At 36.4% G+C, this 22,496-nt stretch overlaps 1 protein-coding gene across 6 annotated transcripts in view; it reads right to left on the bottom strand.

The window, feature by feature from the left end:
- KIAA0586 (KIAA0586 ortholog) overlaps positions 1 to 22,044 on the bottom strand; it is a 106,950-nt gene extending 84,906 nt beyond the window's left edge. For 2 of the 6 annotated variants that reach the window (XM_060294859.2, XM_060294858.2), the window contains exons 1-12: positions 21,181 to 22,026; positions 20,209 to 20,279; positions 18,435 to 18,504; positions 17,430 to 17,499; positions 11,862 to 12,036; positions 10,909 to 11,130; positions 8,173 to 8,326; positions 6,757 to 6,924; positions 5,414 to 5,537; positions 1,356 to 1,488; positions 532 to 749; positions 55 to 127 (exon numbers count right to left, since the gene is read on the bottom strand). In XM_060294859.2, the coding sequence (XP_060150842.1) occupies positions 55 to 127; positions 532 to 749; positions 1,356 to 1,488; positions 5,414 to 5,537; positions 6,757 to 6,924; positions 8,173 to 8,326; positions 10,909 to 11,130; positions 11,862 to 12,036; positions 17,430 to 17,499; positions 18,435 to 18,504; positions 20,209 to 20,279; positions 21,181 to 21,436 (1,734 nt within the window). In that variant the 5' untranslated portion in view covers positions 21,437 to 22,026. Of the gene's footprint in view, positions 1 to 54; positions 128 to 531; positions 750 to 1,355; positions 1,489 to 5,413; positions 5,538 to 6,756; positions 6,925 to 8,172; positions 8,327 to 10,908; positions 11,131 to 11,861; positions 12,037 to 14,093; positions 14,159 to 17,429; positions 17,500 to 18,434; positions 18,505 to 20,208; positions 20,280 to 21,180 lie in introns of those variants that run through there. The other 4 variants (XM_030855110.3, XM_060294856.2, XM_060294857.2 and 1 more) reach the window with 4 other exon arrangements.
- Between the last annotated feature and the right edge of the window lie 452 nt (positions 22,045 to 22,496).

Genomic DNA, 22,496 nt, shown 5'->3' with positions numbered 1-22,496 from the left:
TAATAAATGTTATCTCCTAAGAATTCAATTAATTCTTTTTTTTCCAATACCTACTTGAATTTCTGCAGAAATAGTTTTAATCCAGTTATCTACTGCCTTTCTGATCCGAATCTTCTCTGATACCTCTCTACAAAACAGAAAAAAGAATTTTCTTAAATTAACATTAAAGGTCCTAAGAATAGATCTCTTACCTAGTTTTGAATCTATTGTGTAGCCCAATATCCTTCATCTGAAAATGAAAAACCAATGTTATTAGTTTCATCGAATGTTTGAAAAGCACACGTAGATCCCAGAAGAAATGTACCAAGGAGAGAAAAAAACAGGGAAAATTAACATCTGTGAAAAATAATAGCAACATGTACATACCCAAATTCCAACTTTATAATAAGTCCACATGTCAAAGGCAATGAAGAACATTTTCTAAACATTAAAACACACTAAAACAAAATGAAGCACTTAGAAAAAAAATTACGAGAGCCTGTAAACTGGCAGTTTCATAAAAAACCTTGGGATGCCAACATCCTGTCCTACCTGTTGGTAGATAGAGCATTGATAAATGAATACATGGCAGCTCCATCCTTTGCACGAATAATAGCTTCCAGGTTTTCTTCAAGTACTTTTTTATTGTTTTGTACTCCTCTCAAAATCTTCTCAGCATCTTTCAATATGGATCTCGTATTGGTTATTTGAAGCTTAATGGAATTCTGTGGAAGATCAGCAACCCCTGACACAATGTGAGATTCTTTTGGCTTAAAGGATAAAAAGGCAAGAATGTTAATATGTAAAACTCATATTAATATTTTAATCCAAATAAGAGCTATTACTATAGTTTGGGACATATACTATGCCAATATAGTCTAAGGAATCAATTTGTCAAATTGAAGAGCTATAAAAGAATACTTGGCAACTAAAGTTTCTTTCCATTTAGAAGCACTAATGTGAATGTTCAGTGAAATGGGGCTGGGAAGCCCACAGCAGTTCGGTGGCCAACAAAAGCTCTATCTGGTGAAGAAAGCTAAAACAAAATAAGAGCAAGTTGGCTCTAGGTAGGCAGAGCAGACAATGTGAACTGGATAAACGAGGGCCATTCACAGTTCCCTTCCGCCTTCCTTCCTCTCCAACAGAAGCTGGAGAGCTACAGGTTGCCATGTGGCTCAGTCTTAGCCAAGGAGCAGTAAGTAGAAATCACTTGATGAGGGCTTTTGGAAAAGTTTTGTAAGGGGAACAGGCTGGGCTGACATGTCTTTCCATGCTTTGTCTTCATCATTCCTCTTGCTTTCTGTCTTGATAACTTTATTTCTTCGTAATTTTTACCTTTACTAATCATTAATTTTAGTATCTTGTTCCCACCTTACCTGGAGTATGCCATTTGTTTCATTCCTCTTTTGGCCAAGATCATGAAGAATATCATCAGACTTCTGCACAGTCACTTTAGCTGTTCCTAGTTCTTCATAGGAAGGAAATTTCTGAGTGGATAGAGGGTCAATGCTGTAAAAGATTTAAAATTAAAGTTTTCTAAATTGTCATAAGTTCAGTAAATAGTTGATTATATAAATCTTTGATACATTCTTAGTTATATGAATTCTAAATGAGTCTTATTAAAATTGTACAACAGAATTAATCAGTTATGTGATTAAACATATGAAACATCAAAAATTACAAGAAACAAGATTACTCTGGCCAGACTGGTTTAGGAATAGTAGAAAAAGAGCAAGAAAAAGCTAACGTGCAAAAGCACTTCTGGAATGGTGGAGTAAGAATCTCTAAAAATCTACTCCTGTTAAGAGTAAAGAGAACACTAGCAAAAATGGTCAAATCAGCTTTTGCAGAATGCTGGAAATTAAACAAAAGCTTGCAACAACCCAAGGAATATTTAAGTAAGAAAATGGCTGACAAGAACAGCAAGCTCTATGGCATTTTTAACTTGCCCTATTCCCAGAGCCCTTTCCCCAACTCTGTGGTAGCTTTGAACATCAACAGACTCGGGAATTCCCTGGTGGTCCAGTGGGTAAGACTCCATGTTCCCAACGCAGGGGGCCCGGGTTCAATCCCACATGTATGCCACAGCTAAGAAGTCTGCATGCTGCAACTAAGAAGCCTGCATGCAGTAACTAAAAAGGCCGCAAGAAAGATCCCACGTGCCACAACTAAGACCCAGCACAGGCAAAATAAATAAATAAATAGAACATTTTTTAAAAAAAGAAAACCAACAGCCTCACAACCACTAAAAAGTCAGAACGAGTTTGGAGCCCCTCAAAAAGTCCCTTCTCAGGGTTTCTCCTTAGACCTGACTCAGACTTATCTCAGTGAGAAATCCCATCCCCAGGTCATTCTTCAAAAACAGTGCCAATTGTTCAACATCTTAGCTGCCTGAGGAGGTCATGCCAGTTGAGGCAAACAAGAGGGTAAACAATAAACCAAAAATTTGGGGAATGAGATGTCCATGGTGGAGTTCTGAAAAGCTCCAACACATTACTGGTGATCTAGAAGGTCATGTGCACGTACAGGGCTATGTGCATGCAAAAGAATGACCCAAAAAGGGCCTAATCTTTCACATCTGACTGATCGTGGGCTCTGTGCGAGTAGGAAGTTAAGGTTAAGACAGACTTATAAACTGCTGGAGCACTGAAGGTATGCCCCAACATGTAGATACACACACACACACACACACACACACACACACACACACACACACACAGCCCCTTGCAAAGACAGGGAGACTTATTCATTCAAAGCAGATAAGGAAATCTCCTTCCAATCATTAGCAGACTTAGCTAACCAAATAGAGACTTGCTACACATGATAAAGAATTAAAATTACAGAATTAGTCCAGGAAAATCACTTAACAAACAGCAACAACATGAACAACAACAATCAGCAATACCAACAAACGCTGGTTGGGGGCGGCAGTTGTTGGAAGAATCTGATTTCCAGAACTGGCACATTAAAATGTCTAATTTTCAACAAAAATGATGTGAGACACAAAGAAACGGGAAAGTATAACTCAGACACAGGAAAAAGCATAGTCAGTAGAAACTGTCCTTGAGGAAGCCCAAATATTGGACTTACTAGAAAAAGAACATAAATGAGCTACTACAATTAAAAGAAAGTATAAGAATGAAGTCTCAGGAACTCCCTGGTGGTCCACTGGTTAGGACTCCGTGCTTTCACTGCCGAGGGCCTGGGTTCAACCCCTGCTCAGGGAACTAAGATCCTGCAAGCTGCACGACACGGCCAAAAAGAAACCTAAAAGAATGAAGTCTCACCAAAGAATATCAATAAAGATAAAAACTATTTTTAAAAAAATAGAAATTCTGAGAGTTGAAAAATACAATAACTGAAATGTAACATTCACTAGACGGGCTAAACAGCATATTCAAATTGGCAAAAGAAAGAATCAGCAAATTTAAAGATAGATTAATTGAAATTATCCAGTTTGAGGAACAGAAGAAAAAAAGAATGAAAAAAATTAAAAGTCTCAGAGACCTGTGGAACATCATCAAGCATACAACATAGCCCTTGGAGAGAAAAAAAAGGTCATGTGCACTATTTAACTGTGTAAAGAAATAACGGCCAAAAACTTCCCCAATTTAATGAGTATTAATCCACTCATCCAAGAAGATCAACAAAATCTAAGGAGGATAAACTCAAAGAGAGCCACACTTAGCTACATCATAGTCAAATTGTCAAAAGCCTAAGACACAGGGAGAATCCTGAAAGCAGCAAGAGAAAAATAACTAATTATATACAGTTTCCTCAGGAAGATTAACAGCTTACTTCTCATCAGAAATCATGAGGTCTAGAAGGCAGTGAGATGACATATTCACAGCACTAAAAGAAAAAGAGTGTCAACCAAAAATTCTACACCTGGCAAAACTACCCTTCAAAGGTAGAAATTAAGACATTCCTAGATAAACAAAACTGAGAGAATTCATCACCAGCAGACCTACTCTACAGTAAATACTAAAAAGAGTCCCTCAAAGTGAAATAAAAGGACACCACAAACTAACTCAAATCCATGTGAAGAAACAAAGAGTACTGGTAAAAGTTAACTACATAGGTAAATATAAAAGACAGTATTAAATTATTTTTGTTTATAACTCTTTTCTTCTATCGGATTTAAAAGACAACTGCATAAAGCAATAATTATCAAGCTGTATAGACAAACTTATAATGCAAGAAGACATAATTTGTATGACAATAATAGCAGAAAGAAAGGGGGAGGGAATCAATCTATATCAGAGCAAACTTTTTGAATCCTATAGAAATTAAATTGGTATTAATCCTAACTAGATCATTTTAAATTAAGATGTTAATTGTAATTCCTAGGGCAACCACTGAGAAAATAACTCAAAAAATATAGTAAAAGAAGCAACAAGGGAATGAAAATCTTATACTAGAATATATTTAATAAAAAAAAGACATTATGGAGGAATAGTGGAATAAAAAAACACCTAAGATATAAAAAAACATATAACAACATGACAGACATAAATCTTACTTTATCAGTAATTACATTAAATGTAATGGACTAAAATTGTAATGTCTTCTTATGAGATTATGCAAAATGTGACACGTTTAGTTTTTATTATTGTAGTTTTCATGACATTCAAAAAAAATTATAGTGGCTTAGATTTACTTGACTTTTTAAAAACTCTTTATAATGTAAAGTTTCAAACATACACAAAAGTAGAAAGAATAGTATAATGACCTCTATATACCTTTATTCAACTACAAAAATAACTAACTTATGGCTATTCTCATTTCATTTATACTTCCAACCCAGTTTTCCCCACCCTGCAATGGATTTTTTTAAATTAATTTATTTTATTTTTATTTTTTTATTTTTGGCTGTGTTGGGTCTTCGTTGCTGTATGCGGGCTTTCTCCAGTTGGGGTGAGCAGGGGCTACTCTTCGTTGCGGTGGACCGGCTTCTCATTGTGGTGGCTTCTCTTGTTGCAGAGCACGGGCTCTAGGTGCTCAGGCTTCAGTAGTTGTGACTTGCAGGTTCTAGAGCGCAGACTCAGTAGTTGTGGTGCACGGGCTTAGTTGCTCCACGGCAAGTGGGACCTTCCCGGACCAGGGCTCGAACCCATGTCCCCTGTGTTGGCAGGTGGATTCTTAACCACTGTGCCACCAGGGAAGCCCCTGCAATGGATTATTATTGAAGCAAATCCCAGATATCATTTCATCAGAAATGAATAGTAAATAATCCACAGTTTGAGAAAATTAGATGTATTCATAATTATATTATAGAAAAGAGGAAAGACCTATTAGCAGAAGAAAATAGTAACTAAATCTAAGATAATTTTTAAAAGCAATGTTTTAAATTCACTAAAATTTCTAAAGAAATTTTAAAAATATAAACAAAGCTCTTTTCAATGTAGCTTTTATTCCAATCTCTTGTTTTTACCTGTTTCTCCTCTCAGGATTCCATCCTATTTTTGATCTAGTTAGTAAGTTTTTGTCTGAAGATTCACTTATTCTTGTCAAAGAATCATAGCTATTCAAAATTTGTTCCAATAGTCCTACATTTTCTACAATAGAAGAAATACAATATCATTTTTCAAGTACTAATTCATTTCTCTTTTATATACTATCTCACATATATTTGTACTAAATTAGTTTCATGTGGTGATGACCTACTCAATTTACAATGTAGACTACACATACATTCATCAATAAAACTAAATATTTATAACTCAAGGAAACTATACTGGTACAATTTTAGGCCTGAATTTATTTCCATCACAGAAAAAAGGAATTTGAACAAGAAGTAACATCATCACAAAGCCCAGTAAACTGTAACTTTTTTTTTTTTTTTTTGCGGTACGCAGGCCTCTCACTGCTGTGGCCCCTCCCGCTGCGGAGCACAGGCTCCAGACGCACAGGCTCAGCGGCCATGGCCTATGGGCCCAGCCTCTCCGCGGCATGTGGGATCCTCCCGGACCGGGGCACGAACCCGTGTCCCCTGCATCGGCAGGTGGACTCTCAACCGCTGCGCCACCAGGGAAGCCCTGTAACTATTTTTATAAACAGTGAAAGGGAGATTTAACTATTTCTTCACAACAACTATTGGTTGAATCCTCCTTTTAGCCTCATCTTTAACGAGACTACATAACAAACTTTTTTTTTTTTGGTGAGGTTAGTTTATTAATTAAAGATTTTATTATCTTTTAAATTCCTTAAGATTCCTTAAATGTGTCCAAGACAAGACTGGAATGCATTTAAATGACTCCAAAAATGAAAGCTTATATTTAACATTTTTACTTACTTTTACTAGAAAGGCTATATTTTAAGTGTCTATAACAAATTATTATTTCCTGTCACTTATAAAGGTTATTAGCACTTTTTCCAATTGAACACAATAATAAATGTTAAAATTCTCTGAGTTTTAGTATTTAAATTCACACTTAAAAACAATATAAGTAAACATGATAATCAACCTTACCTTCTATAAAGCATTATTTTTTATTTATTAATAACAAATTTTTTTCATTAAAGGTTTAAGTAATAACATGTTGAAGATAGTCAGAATAATTATAAAGGTATATCTCCAACTCCTTCTACAAAGAACCTAAAGAAGCTTGATTTGCCCAGAAAGTATCATTTAAATACAAATATTAAAAATAGAGATCCTACTTCAGTTACTACAAGGCACATTAGAGAATTATAAATCATGAGTGTGGAAATCTGTTCCTAATTTGAGATGGGTCTAATAAAAGTAGTGGGTGCTAATTATAATTGCTTTATTACCTGTATGATGTGATATCTCCATATTTTCTTTTTTATCCGTAGGATTTTCCCTCTTTGATATTTTATCATCCTTTGAAACAGGTACAGGAGCAAATCTGCGGGGTGCTGGTGTCTCCAAAGGAGATTTCTGTTTATCAAAATTGGTATCTTCAACCTCTATTGAAGGTGCTTCAATAGAAAATAAAGAAAATAATAAATTTAACTTACTTTTTAAAAACTTTTAAATTGTAATATTACTCTTCCCCATATTTTAAAAATAAAACAAAAATTATATAGGATACTCAAATTATTAACAAATATATAGAAATAAGTTCATCCTCACTAGAATCAGAAGAATACAAACTATAAACACTTTATACTTATACCTAATAAATAAGAAAAAAATATGACAATATTCAGTGCTATTCAAGTTGTGGTGAAAAATGGCATAGCCAGACACTGCTCGTGGCAATGAAAACTGGTAAGACCATCTGGTGCTAAGTATAGCAAGTCTTAAAATTTTTATATACTTTGATCTAGAGAGATCCCACTTTAGAGTACAAAATACATTAGACAACTATGAACGGTGAGCGTGGAAACCTGAGTTCCGGCTGTAGCTCTGACACTTTCACTCTCAAGCCAGGTGACCTTGAGCAGGCAGTCATAACCTTTCTGGGCTTCATCTTCCTCCCTTTACAACTTAAAAACTGATTCACATCACTTCACAAAAGTTTTGTAAGACCCACTCATTTGGGGGAAACGTAAAGCACCTTGCAAGTATAAGGAACCTTTAACATGTCTGTAATCCAACAATGTTCTAACAAATCAAATGTCGGGAATATTGTACTCCATGGATCTGTATATCATTAAAGGGACAGGCCCTTGATTTTCATTAGTTCATTATTCAAATATCAATAATTTGGAGATACATTTATTGATATAGTTTAAATTCCAAAGGATTAACACAAATAAGCTATGTATTCCTTTGTTTTTATAAAGAGATTTTTAAAATTCCATTAAAATAGACTTGCATTACTAACTCTTTGAAAATATTTAGAAATAGTTTCTAATTGTACTCAGATGGTTTCTCCCCTGACAGAATCAAGAAAACAGCAAATATCCAGTTTGTCAGAAAATTGGCGAATTGATGACAAGCATTTTTGATGCTAGATAAGTAAAATTTTTCTAAATTTATATAGAAGTGCTTCTGACAATTTATGAAAGTTATTAATTAAGACCATCAAGTAGAACATGATCCATAACTTGACTGAACAAGTTTCAAAATAATCTAAAACTTACCTGACCTAAAAAAAAACAAAACCTAATTTTATAAAACAAAGAGTCTCTCACAACCTTGTAAGTAAGTTTTCAGCTTATATACTGCAAAGAACATTCATAGCTGGCATTTTTTATTCATAGAAAACTACATATTTTTACCTTGTTTGGAAGCAAAGGTGTTATGTGAAGATAGATTACTGCTACCAAAATTCAAATGGTCTGGTTTTACAGAATACTTTTCCACTGCTCTAGAAGGGGGCACAGTAACAGGCTGAAAACTACTAGTCTTGAGTGCAGCACTAATGAAGTGAGTCTAGAAAACATAAAATTACTTTGTTAATTTCAAATATCATTTGAAAGAGTTAGATGACAAAATACTTTGAATTTATTAGAAGACTTGAAAACAATCTATTAGATTTAATAAACAATGAAAATACATACATTACATGCAACTATCTACTGCAGCAGCAATGCCACTGGAAGCATATAATAGCACTTGGGTTAAGTCTGGCTCTGCAGTGTGGCCCTGATCATTTAATTTATTCTAAACCTCCGTTTCTTCCTTTTCACCTCAGAGATGGCTCAAGAGACACTGAAGCAGGGTAGGAGAGGACCAGGAAGAAGGGACCCTAGCCCTAGACCTCTACTTAAACCAGAGAATTTAAAACCAAAACATCTCATCTTTTATATCCTGGATGGTAAGATTTTATTTTAATTAAAGGTTTAAAAACCATTGACAGAAAGCACTCAAATAAAATAGTAGCCGCGCATAGTAGCAGCAGTAATTTATGCATTTACGTATAAATGGAAACTATAGTGACAACACAGTTTTAACACTATTAAAACATCTGAAATGTGTAAGTATCTTAACTAATAAAACGGATTTTAAAAGAGTTTTATGCTAGACAAAGAAAAACCGAAAAGATTTATAGTTTTACAGAATTCTTAAAAGTGTGTTGAGATCACTCTTCGAAAAGAATTTCATTTCATTAAGCCTTAACTGAACTACTAAAATACTCACTGAAAGTTCAATTTTCTCTGTAGTTATAGGCTTTATAAATAAGATGTCTGAATTAGCAAAGATTCCATTCTTCCAAAATCAGAAAGTTAATAAATTATGCGTTTATTTATGGAAGGATAAATGAATGGCAGGCACCTAGAACTACCTTAAAAAAACTCAATGTGCTTTTCAAATGTGTCATCTCATTCTATCCTGAACCAAAAATATTTTCTAGGTAAAGAAATCAAGGCTCAGAGAAGCAAAGTTACCTGTAGACTGGGGACCAGCACTCTGATAGGCCCACTCCTAGCCTCTCCAGATGACATGCTGCATACTCAATTTTAGCAATGTATGGAGTACTTAGTAAAACTTTATTTTATATGCCCATAATCATTCCAATAAAAATAATATCTTAATCCCATGAAAATTTCAAGACAAGCTCTATTAGGAAGTCTTGAAAATAATAGGACATTAGCGTTCACTCTGTGATCTTATATTGAGCTATGATAAGCTTATTTTTATATATTCTTCTGAATGTTATATTTTAATTTTATTTTTAAAAGTTTTTAAACTGCATACTAAGTAGAGAAAAAAAGTAAATTAAAACCAATGCAGGGCTTCCTTGGTGGCGCAGTGGTTACGAATCTGCCTGCAGGGGCTTCCCTGGTGGTGCAGTGGTTGAGAGTCCGCCTGCCGATGCAGGGGACACGGGTTCGTGCCCCGGTGCGGGAGGATCCCGCAAGCCGTGGAGCGGCTGGGCCCGTGAGCCATGGCCGCTGGGCCTGCGCGTCCGGAGCCTGTGCTCTGCAATGGGAGAGGCCACAACAGTGAGAGGCCCGTGTACCGCAAAAAAAAAAAAAAAAAAGAATCTGCCTGCAAATGTGCAAATGCAGGGGACACGGGTTTGAGCCCTGGTCCGAGAAGATCCCACATGCCATGGAGCAACTAAGCCCATGAGCCACAACTACTGAGTCTGAGATCTAGAGCCCGCGTGCCACAACTACTGAGCCCACGTGCCACAACTACTGAAGCCCACGTGCCTAGAGCCTGTGCTCCGCAACAAGAGAAGCCACTGCAATGAGAAGCCCGTGCACCGCAACGGAGAGTAGCCCCAGCTCGCTGCAACTAGAGAAAGCCCGCGCCCAGCAACGAAGACCCAACACAGCCAAAAATAAATAAATTAAATAAATAAATTTATTTTTAAAAACCCAATGCATTTACGATGCTGGTCATTCACTCATTCAAAAAGAAAGTATACTGAGTACCTGAGTGCTGGGTAGTATCCCAGGACTTAGAAATTCCAAAATAAATAATAAACTATACTATCAGCTCTCTGTGAGGATAATTCTTCTTTTTATAATAGCCCAGTGCCTCATATTCAAAAGGCATAAGAATATTCATTCTTTTTAATTAAGTAAATGTAGAAGCAAATAAGTATACTAGGTGGTTCTCATCCAAGGGTGCACAACGGAATCATTAGAGAGCTTTCAAGGATTCCCAGACCCCATCTGAGACCTGCTGTCTCAGACTTTCTGAGAGGTACAAGCACGTGTATATTTATAAAGCTCTCCAAGTGAGTCTGATGCACATTCCCAGGCTAAGAGCCACTGATGTAAACAAAAAACTGCAATGCAATAAATGCCCTTTAAAAACACCATCAACAGAAATACCACAAAAGAAGGAAAAGCCAACTATAAGAAGAGGTCTCACAGAGCTAGACGTCTGAACTAGAACATGCAGAGTTACCCCATAGAGGAAAAGAATTCTGAACAAAAGCAAATCATTATTTAAGAACTAAAACTGTTACAATCTCCTGAGCTATTACAATAATCAATGAATATTAGCTTAGAGATCCACATGATAAAAGGTCATGGAATGTGTAATCCCTTTATTACCTGAATATCTATTTGTTGTTGCTGCAGTTTTTCAAGATGCCTAATGTACTGCTCCATAAACACATTCATTTGCTTTCCATGATCACGGCAGTGTAGTTTCTCATGTTTATTCTGAATGGTTGTCTGCTGCTCTGTAACGCGTTGTAGCTGTTTATCAGTCTCCTGTAACTTATTGAGTAATTCTGTAACAGTATTGACCTTTGATTCCAACTCACTCTGCACCTAAAACAGTAAAAATATCCAAAGATATCAAAAATATGCTCAATTACTAGAAAGATTATATAAAGTGATTGGTATTGAGAAATTATCAAACCAAATTTCTGATGATTTTATGCCTTTATTTTTAGAATCACAGAAATAAAAGGCAGAAGATAGTTATCCTTAAGTAGATCTTTTCTCTCATAAAAAATAACAAATTTGTCACATACAATTTTTATTTCTTAAGTGGAAATTAAATACTTAATGGAAATTAAAAATACTTAAATGGAAATTAAAAAGAAGGAAATAGCAAAACAAAGTAGCTTTCGATACTTCACTAATCTGAGGCTGAGTTAGGTCAGCAGTCTTGGCTCTCCCCCTATTGGCTCTAAGACCTTATTGCTGACTCTGACCTGTTTCTCATTTTTCCCATTTACAAACTGAGGGGTTTGGCATAGATGGTCTGTATGGTCCCTTCTAGCTCTAAAATAAGGATGACCAAACATCCCAGGTACCCAGGACTGAGGGGTTCCCAAGATGATATTTTTCAGTGCTAAAACTAAGAAAGTCCAGGATTTTCTAGAACTAACACAGGGATGAGAGATAAATCTCACAACTTCTGAGAAATAATTCACAACTACAGACAGCAATATCCCTAGCCAATGGCTGGACACAACAATTACAGAATCAGTTTCTAATAAACATTTTTACATTTTACAAAGTAGTAATGACTATCTGGGAAGAAACAGATATACTTTTATCAGTGGAGCTGCTGTTGCAATGGCGGCAGCAGTTGCTGCAGCCACAGTTGCAGCTGAATCAATTCCACTGGGTGAAGTTCTACTCTCCTGAATAATAGGGTCCTTTTCTGCGCTGGCATCTTCTAAAAGCTGTACCTTTACCTCCTTAAAGACAGGCATGCTTTGAGCTCTGTAAATAAAAAAGGAATAAAATCTATTCAGTAACCTCTACTGAACCATTAGAAGAAATACCTACAAGTGGTAATCTGCTGCAGGTGAGTTTTCTTGATTTTTTTAATTTAAATCCCTATTTTTCACTATCAGCATCTTATTAGTCATTTGGTTAATGAAATCTATTAAGGCTCAGGTCACTACACACTAAGGAAATAAAAAGGTAATTCCTTGAAGGCACTGATATTTCAGAAAATACGACTTATGCATGTGGAAAAGACATGGGCACAATTACAATGATTTATAGTCAAGAAGTACAAATTTATAACATGCAGAAAAGGCTCTAAGAATTTAGGTATCAAGTTTTACTCCCAAAGTAAGACAACCCAAGAGGGATCGTTAAAACTGCTGAAAAGAATTTTTTAAATTCTAACTCATTTAGATTTAATAAATGTCACCTAGTTTATTAAAATGGGCACAAAATACACTACTAAGCAGTCTGGATTAAAAATGAGTCCAGAAAATAGATACATATTCACAGTAAGGCATTTAACTAAACACCTAAAAAAAAAAAAAAAAGACTGGTCAATTTTGTGCTGTATTTGGCCTAAAAGAAATCAATGAAAGAAAACACTGACAAAACTGAAGACTCTCTAAGGTAAGTCTAAGTAAAATCAATAGGAATGAGCTCCATCTCCAGCTGCTGAATTTCCACCCTTTGATTTTTCCTTTTATTTTTTTTGCGGTACGCGGGCCTCTCACTGTTGCGGCCTCTCCTGTTGCGGAGTACAGGCTCCGGATGCGCAGGCTCAGCGGCCATGGCTCACGGGCCCAGTCGCTCCGCGGCATGTGGGATCTTCGCGGACTGGGGCACGAACCCGTGTCCCCTGCATCGGCAGGCAGACTCTCAACCACTGAGCCACCAGGGAAGACCCCCATCCTTTGATTTTTGAAGAAGGCCACAGAGCTCTTAAACTTACTCCTCATTGATGTTGCCTCATTTCTATTAAGAGCATCATTTTTCTCTCATTCTCAAAATTTTGAAGTTAACTTCTCTATCCTCGTTTACCTTCTCATGCCCAACTGAGTCATCAGGTTTTGTCAATTATTTCATCACAATTGCAGGACTAGTGTCATGGAATTATGGAGGTAGGGGGAACCCAGTAGCCCATCTTTCCTAATTTTCACATCAAGAAACTGAGGTCCATAGAGGTAACGGGATTTACTTGATCACGTCACAGAACTAGTAAGTAGCTGAGTTAGGACCAGTTCCCAGAGATCGTCCCATAACACCAAGCTTTCTCTCTCAAACAGCACTTCTCCCTTCAGACTTCTGCTCTAGTACAAACCATCATCTCTGGCCAACTATTTCATTCTTCCCGTTTCTAATTGCTTAAAAACTCTCCACACACATTTTCCCACCATTCAAAAAATCTAAAATCATTCCTTATAGACAACTGATTAGGCTACTTTCCTGTTTGGCCTTCCACACACTCCATCCTCTGGCCCTGCCCTATACATACTGCACTTTTCCTCCCAAAACCACCTCTTCCTGAGTCACACTGCTCTCACTGACTACGGCATGCCACTCCCACAGCTGACTCCATGCTTTTTCTCACTCTCTCAACCTTCTTCACCTAACTTACTCTATCCTTCTAAAGATACAACAAAAGCCTTACCTTTTTCAATAAGCCTGCTCTCATAACATTTCCTCTTGATCTTTCCATTCATTAATTACTTTTGTATTTACTTCCTATACCACACAACTGAGGCTTGACAGTCAGCCATCCTATGGTTTAAATGTCTGTACAGAACAGTTTAACAATGTATTGAATGTTTCCTCTCACAGCTCTAATCATGCATTCCTCCATATATCTACCTATTCTCTCCCCAGCCAAGCCCTAAGCAACCTGGGGTGGGGGGCCGGGGACTTCTTTTATACCAAACAGCAACTAAGAAAGAGCACATAGTAGGTGCTCAATATATATTTAGCTGACTGAGTGGTGTACTAAGAAAATGTAATTCAGATAATCTGTATCTTTTAGAATTTCTGTCTGAAGTCTGAATGTGATTTACCCTTTAAGATCTTTCATTCAGGGCTTCCGTGGTGGCACAGTGGTTGAGAGTCCGCCTGACGATGCAGGGGACATGGGCTCGTGCCCCGGTCCGGGAAGATCCCGCATGCCGCGGAGCGGCTGGGCCCGTGAGTCATGGCTGCTGAGGCTGCACGTCCGGAGCCTGTGCTCCGCAACGGGAGAGGCCACAACAGTGAGAGGCCCGCGTACTGCAAAAAAAAAAAAAAGATCTTTCATTCTACTTTAATACATTTAATTGACCAACAAGAAAAATAACATTATAAGGCTAGACATCAACTTCTTTATAGGCTTTAAAATTTTATTTTTTCCAATTATCAAATTAATAAATGCTCAATGTAGCAAATGAGCTTCTAAGTGTAAAGAAGTAGAAAAAATGCACATAACTCTCCCATTCAGAAGAAACTGTTTCCTTCTAGTCTTTTTCTAGAAGACTTCTTTATTCCTAAATCTCTTTATTCCTAAATCCTCTGAATCTGGCATCTATCCCAATGCTACACTGAAACTGCTCTTACCAAGGCCATTAATACCTCATCTTGCTCAATTCAATGGACACTTTTCAGTCCTTATCTTTCTTTACCTCTGAGCAGCTATCAAACTTAGAACCTCATTTCCCTTGGTTTTGTTAAGACCATACTCTCTTACACCTCTGGATAAACTTTCTGAGTAACATTTAGAAGCCATATTGCTTTCTTTGCACATCTCTTAAAGGTTTGGTTTTCTCAGAGCCCTACCCTATGCCATCTCTTTTCACTCTCACACTCCCACCGAGTCACTTCAGTCACTTCCAGAGCTTAGACTACTATCTACATACAGATGACTTATGGATTTCTAGCTTAGACCCCTTTTGTAAATTTGACCTTTATATTCAATTTCCTATCAGACATTTTTCACCTGGATGTCTCATAGGTACCTCAAACCCCTGCTTACGTCTAAAATGAAATTTATTCCCCCAAGGCTTCCATTTCTTAATGAATACTACTACTGACTATGCATTTATACAAGCTAAAAATCTAGGATCCATCCTTAGCTCCTTCCTCACTCTCACATCTAAGCAGCAATTCCTGTCAATTCTATCTCCAGATCATCTTCCAAACCTGTGTACTCCTCTACAGCCCAGCATGATTCCCACTCTCACATTCCACCATTCCCCAATGTACTCAGGACCAATCTAATTCATCTCTTTAAAAGATTCCTGAAAAATTCATAGTCAACTGGTTTCCTGGACTCCAGTCCAGTCCTCTTCCAATCCATTTTTTCATAACTACCTGAGTGAGCCTTTTAAGAAAAATATATCACACTTTAAAACTTTTAAATGATTTGCTGTTTCTCTTTAAGTCCAAACTTCTTTAAAGTAGTTTATAACCTCACCCCTTGCTTACCTCTCCAGCCACATGTAAGGACATTCTACCCTTGTTCTAGACACTCTGGACAGACTCTTCATTCCTCAAAGGCTCCAGCTGATTACCTTTTATCACAGCTTTACAGCATATTATAGTAGCAAATAGGGCAGATTTTCCATCATTCCATTTCTGTTTCTCCAAAATTAGCTATTCTCAACTGTGTGCATTCTAGATGTATGTATTCTTAACAGTATGTGTATATATTCTCAATTTGTGTGTCCTTCCAAGTAAATTTTAGAATCACTTTGCCAAATTCCATCCACCATTCTCAAAAAAAAAAAAAAAATTCAAGTGACACTAACTACAGCAAAATCTCTCTTAACCCAGTATGAGAGTCATTTTATATTTCTGACTCAATTATTATTCTCTACATTGCAATGACCTTCTCAGAGGCCCTTCCTAGTTTTTTTGTTTTTTGCTTTTTTAAAAAAATTCTGTGCATCCATCCTGAAATGGGGAGAGATCGACTGTGAACAGATAAGAGGCGTAGTGTTCACAGTTACCTCTCACTGTCCACTTGTATATAAACAACTTCTCTCTCTCAGATCGGAGAGTTCTGACTTGAAGGCAAGTTGATAAAGTCCCCATTACGGTTGCAAGCAGCCACTTCCACCTGGGGTCAGCTGGATGGAAATGGTAATCACTTTCTCTCCAAATGAGTCAGATGTAGTCTGCAATTTTTAGTTCAAGTATAGAATTTGGGAGACTGCACTACTCCCTCATGCCCTTACTTTTGCCTTTTCTTATATATTTACAAATCCCAGAATGCAATTTATCATCCAAATTCTCCTCCTAACCACCATATCACATATTGGGAACTGGAGGCTGATCAAATGTAAAAGGGAAAAGCACCATTAAGCAAAACAACCAGTTGTGAAACTCTGGCTGGCTCAGATCACACCCTTGTAGTTTGGAGGTAATATTTATTTCGTTAGTGTTTCCCAGAGTATAATATGTATACCATGGATAACTATAGGTGAAAAAGAATAAACTTTATCTTAATAGTTATATACTTATTTTCATTGTATTATTAGAAATACCAACTTTCCACTTATAGAAGTAATCTAAAATTTCCTTTTTGAATAAAATGAGAGTTCAAAAGTAAGTAAACATTTTTCCTATTTTCTAAGGGGCGTCCCAGGCTGCTCTGGTTTAGGAGTAGAATACATTTAGCCTAAGAATATGTATCTCATTCCACCGTCACTAATGATAAAAAAAAAAAAATTCCTCCAGTGATATATTCTTTCATGTTTAGCATGGTGCTGTTGTCAGGGTTGGTTCTGTATTTCACTGGCATTAAAGATAAAGTTGGGAGGAAGCATTTGAATAGAGTAGTAGCCACATTCCCCTTCACTCCATCCAGATGCTAAGCTTGTCCCTTTCTCAAATCTTAACCAGAAAAAGTCTAAATGTCCTTTGATAGTAAGTAGTAAGTATTATATATTTGGAACTACTTGACTACTGCTATAAGCAGTATAGTGAGGTGACTAAGAGAGGACTCTAAAGACAGACTACCTGGGTTTGGATCCCAGCCCAGTGAATACTTGTTAAATGACTTTGGGAAAATCAATCCCTCTCTACCTCAGTTTCCTTATCTATAAAATGGGGATTCTGTAAAATTGGGAGAGTAATGGAATCTATTTCATTGGATTTTGAGAGAATTCAATGAGTTAATGCACATAAAGTGCTTAGGACAATACATCTTCAATAATAATAATAATAATTAACAGCCACTGAGTATTTTACACATGCCCAACACCATGAAAAATGCTTTATACATATTATCACATATATATATTTCACACATTGGAAAAAAAAAACTTTTTCCTAGGTGCAAAGTATAAATAAAGCTGATTTTAGAGAACCATATAGAAACACAAGAAATGGCCCACCTATTTTCTGTAAATGAAACTTACTTTTGTTTTAAAACTGCTCTTAGAGCATCTTTCTGTCCCATAGTGTACTGAGAAATAAAGATGTCATTTGCTGCAAAATCAAAACACAAAAATATACTTTAGATTCCTGAAAATTTATTAAATTTTGATAAGCTACTCAAAGAAAAACTTTTTTAACTAAAAAAAAATGTTTGGGGATTCAGCAATATGACCTTTCAATTTAAAAAGGTAAGGAACACATTAAATGACTGAGTAATAATAGTTATAACCCTAGACTGTAGGAAAAAAATTGTGTAAAAACACCTGGGGCCAAATTAGAGACATTTGTTCAAACTCTAACAATAAAACTGCTTAGATGAAAATAAAACCAACTACTTTTTAACTGTCATTAAATAAATTTTTTCAATGCATATTTTAATCTATTATCTTACCAAAGACTATACAAAACTTGAATTCAGCATGTATAAACAGGTATCAAATACCAAACCTATGCAATATGTTGGCAATAATAAAAGTATCCTTACTGTTACAAACCATTTTCTGGACTTTAGAGATTCCATTAGTAGCTTAATTTGGAAGGAAAAATTAATTAAAAATGAAAATAATAAGAAAAAACTGTAAGGCTGTTTAATGAATATCTGAAAAGAAAAATCAATGTCTAAAAAATCTAAAATTCTATCCTTACCAAGGAAATTCTTACACGTTAGAACATAAATGAACCATGAAGACATGCTAAGTGAAATAAGTCAGTCACCAAAGGACAAAAACTGTATGATTCCATATATATGAGGTATAGTGGAATTTATAGAGACAGAAAGTAGAATGGTGGGAGGGGGAATACAGTTAGTATTTGATGAGCACAGAGTTTCAGTTGGGGAAGATGAAAAGTTCTGGAGATGGACGGTGGTGATGGCTGCACAATATGAATATACCTAATGCTACAGAACTGTACACTTAAAAATGGTAAAGATGGTAAATTTTATGTTATGTATGTTTTACCAAAAAAAATCAAATCTATTCTTTTACCTTTTTGTCTGTTGTTCTCTTCTGTTTTATCCAAAGGCAACACTTGCACTGCAACATCTTTAGAAAAATCCTTTAAGATATGAAAGGAAGAAATGAAAGGCTAAATAAACTTTATGATTTATTATTTATCAATTACCATTTACTAGCCATGTGACTACTGTGCCCTGGGAGGACAGGACTGTATGTTTTATATGCTTAATTCCCAGCACCACCATAATGCTTAGGTACCTTGAAGCTACTCAAAGATTTGTTGAATGAGTAATGAGCTGTCATCAAGTGAACGAATGGGTAAGTGAACAAGCAAGCAACTGTGACCTTGAAATTCAGATTCAAATCCTGATTTGGTACTCTCAGCAGAGCAACTTATGTAACATCTCAGTGGCTATAGTTAAATGTGAAAATGTGATTCACTGTGAATCAAATGAAGTTCGTAAGGATGGTCAACGCATGGCACAATATCACAAATTAATCACAGTATTCTTTGTCACTAAGCTATAATGTGGTCTCAGAAGACTTCACTATATAAGTGACATCTACTGGCAAATAGCTTTCTGCTCACATGTGTAACCCTAGACTTCGTTTCTAAGATTCTATTCACTGCCAAGACACCATGACTTTTTAAGTACTAGGTTCAGTCAACATTGCTTCATCTTCCTTACACACACATTTTTTTTCCCTGCTAAATCATTAAAGGGAAAAGAGAAAATCATAAAAGAAAACTGATCCAAGCTATCTGCTGATAACAGGTGTTAACTTCCTAAAAATAGCCAATGAGGCTAACAATACAGTAGAATATATCTGGGAAATTAACGTAAAGAACTCCCACAAATCCGTTAGAAAAAGCACAGCACATAAATATGTAATTCACAAAAGAGTAAATACAGGTGGCAATATAAATGAAAAAAATTTCCCCTCCACTAATAATAAAAGAAATAGAAAATAAAACAATGAGATGCCTTTTTCACCTATCAAAATGGCACGGGTTTTTTTGGTTTAATTTTAATGCTTCGTATAAATAAAGACGGGGAGAACTAACCCCACTAATTCTTACTCATGACCTTGCTGGAGAATATATATTGATACAGTTTTTCTGGAGGCAATTTAGAAACATTGCAAAAAAACGTGCATAATCTTTTATCTAATAATTTTACACCTAGAAATTAATACAAGGAAATGAGCTAGGATATATACCAGAATGTTCATCACCTGCTTGTTTATATTATAAAAAACGGGGGAAAAAACCTTAATGTCAAATGACAGGAATATGAACAAATAAACTTTGGTACATACATACACTGAAATTCTGTGAACCCATTAAAAGTCCCTAGGAAAGGCGCCTCGTGGCGCAGTGGTTGAGAGTCCGCCTGCCGATGCAGGGGACACGGGTTTGTGCCCCGGTCCGGGAAGATCCCACATGCCGCGAAGCGGCTGGGCCCATGAGCCATGGCCGCTGAGCCTGCGCGTCCGGAGCCTGTGCTCCGCGGCGGGAGAGACCGCAGCGGTGACAGGCCCGCGTACCGCAAAAAAAAAGAAAAATAAAGTACACAAAAGGCTTCAGAATAGTTTGAATGATATATAATTTACACCTCACTTAATTTTTATTATGTTGTTACAGCTGCTTTACCTTTACCTTACAGTTTGTAAAAACATTTCTTTGGTAAATGCAATTTAAATAAAAACAAGGTCTGTTGCTAATCAAACAAAATTTTAAAAAGCATTATTTGCCAATACTTAAAATTTTAACATGAGCATAATTAAGAATTCTTTTGCTTACACTTTCTGACACAGTGGGATTTTCTAATGGAGGCTGCTGATAATTTCTGGCAGAAGTTAAGTCTGATGAACCTAACAAAATAAAGGAATCAATTTTAGTGATTTTTAAATCAGGATGTTACCTTTTGAAACTGTACAAATATAATTCAAGAACTATAAACTCCATATTAATGCAATTAATTAAATTGGAAGCCACTCTTCATGCAAAAATCTTAAAATGTACTTAAATATATCCTGATGAAGGTTTTTACATCTGATATTTTGGAAAATAAGGGCTCAGAACTGACAATCAAATGAGATAAGTATAAAATGTTATAAAATATATCATTACACTATTGGATTTGGACAAACTATGGGTACAATCATTTGTCAGGAATAAAACATGCACATGATATAAAAGCCTGATTTAACAGCAGGCCTATGTTATGCTGTACCCCTCAAAAGCAGCACTATAAAAGCTGCTTTATTTATTCTTTTGTTTTTTGCGCTTATATTCATTAATTTGATTACCAGTGAAGTGGGTAAAACGTATGCTATCTTCACTTTCAGGGAGCTCCAGACAAGTGAATTGGGACATGGAAGCCATCAAAATGCAGAAATTGTGCTTTTCTACTATCCAAACAGAAGGTAAAAAGCCAGCACTACTGGTGAAAAGTAAGCACATCACACTAGTTGAGTGTGTCCATCACAGTTGTGGACAAGAACAGTGTGCCAAAAACACGCAAAGAAAAAACAAAATACAAAATGTTTTATTCATTCTATCTATTCAGTATTATTCGATGTAGACTGTGGGTACCTGGCCATTTTCCCAGGAAAAGGGGTCATTTTTCAAACGCCTGTACAAACTAGACATATATTTAGGAATTTAATCATCAAAAGTCCTCTAAATTTTGAAACACAAAAAACGAAATGAAAATAAAGACTAAAGATTTACAGAAGTGAAAACTGGTTGAAACTATTCGGAATCACATACCACATAACGTTCCATTCAAGCTCTTCCCAGTTCTAACAGGAAGACGTTTATTTGCAGACAACGCTGGAGGAACACGGCACAACTCATCTTTCAGCAAAGGCGAATTATCTCCCTGATTTGGAGAAATTACCTCACGAAGTCTCCTCGCTGGTATTTTAACCTTTTTTTTCTTTTCCGGGCTAAACTCAGAGCCTTTCATATTACTGGTAACAAAACTAGTCCCACAATTATGAACAGAATTTTCTTCTGGGTCCATAAAACTTCAGAACAAAATTTTCACCGCTTTGAGGATTTCGGGGGGGCAGGGGTAGGGGAGAAGAAATAAAGTGGGAGTATGATAAAGAAAACGTGAATTTCAAGTGATTTTGAAACATGCAGTCATCAACTTTTAAATAAAACGTCTAAAGAGACTATGCACAAAGCTAGAAATTTCAATTTGGTATTTAATCCAGGATTAGAGACGACTAGAACATATTTACCCATTAATCCCACTCAGTCTATTAATGCACCATGCCAATGAATCTGAAAGTGAGGATGACAAGAGAATGACCGCATAAGCAATAATAACAATAACAGAGCACTCCCCAACCGGAGAGATGGCAGTGCAAAACCAACCAGATGTGGAGGCGGAGTTAAAATTTGAGAAGAGGGAGTCAAGCAGGTAAAACCGAAATGCTATTTTTTTCAAAATCACCCACATAAGAAGCTTAATAGCTTTCTTCAGCCAAAGAGTCTTACACACCCCTCCAGAAGCAACCATCAGACACCTAAATTCACCCCTCTGCGTCTTCCGAACCCTCGGCAACAGCGGAGTCACGGGTCTAAGCTGACAACAGCTTCAGTTAGTCGCGGGTCAACACCTACTTCCCTTTAAACCCGCCCTTCAGACACAACACGCATGCGCGCCATGAAATCGTCCAACCAAAAAGCTAAACGCTCTCCGGCGCTCTTCCATCCCTCTCCGTGTGGAAACAAACTCCCAACATAAAAGGCTTAAAACGGGTGTGAATTTTTTGTTTTATTAAAAGCAGTACATTGCCCCACAAGGCTTAAAACATTGAATAACACTCGGGAGTTTCATCCAAGACCTGAAGAGCTCCCAACGTAGATGACAATACCAATCTTGTTTATTAGGGACTGTTTACAGGGTAGCTCCCGCAGACCGTTAGGGACGCGAGATTAAGTAAATTAGTTTTACAAAAAGTTTCGACAGATTCGTGTTGATATTGAAGAGAAAGTCAGAAATAGCTTTATCTAAGCAGACAATCAAAAAATCAATTTTCAAGGGATTTTAAAATTCGTTTATGATATCGGCT

This window comes from Globicephala melas, chromosome 2 (assembly GCF_963455315.2).
Source record: "Globicephala melas chromosome 2, mGloMel1.2, whole genome shotgun sequence".
NCBI lineage: Eukaryota > Metazoa > Chordata > Mammalia > Artiodactyla > Delphinidae > Globicephala > Globicephala melas.
The sequence above is the reverse complement of the archived record's forward strand: the minus strand, read 5'-3'. Positions and strand labels throughout refer to the sequence as shown.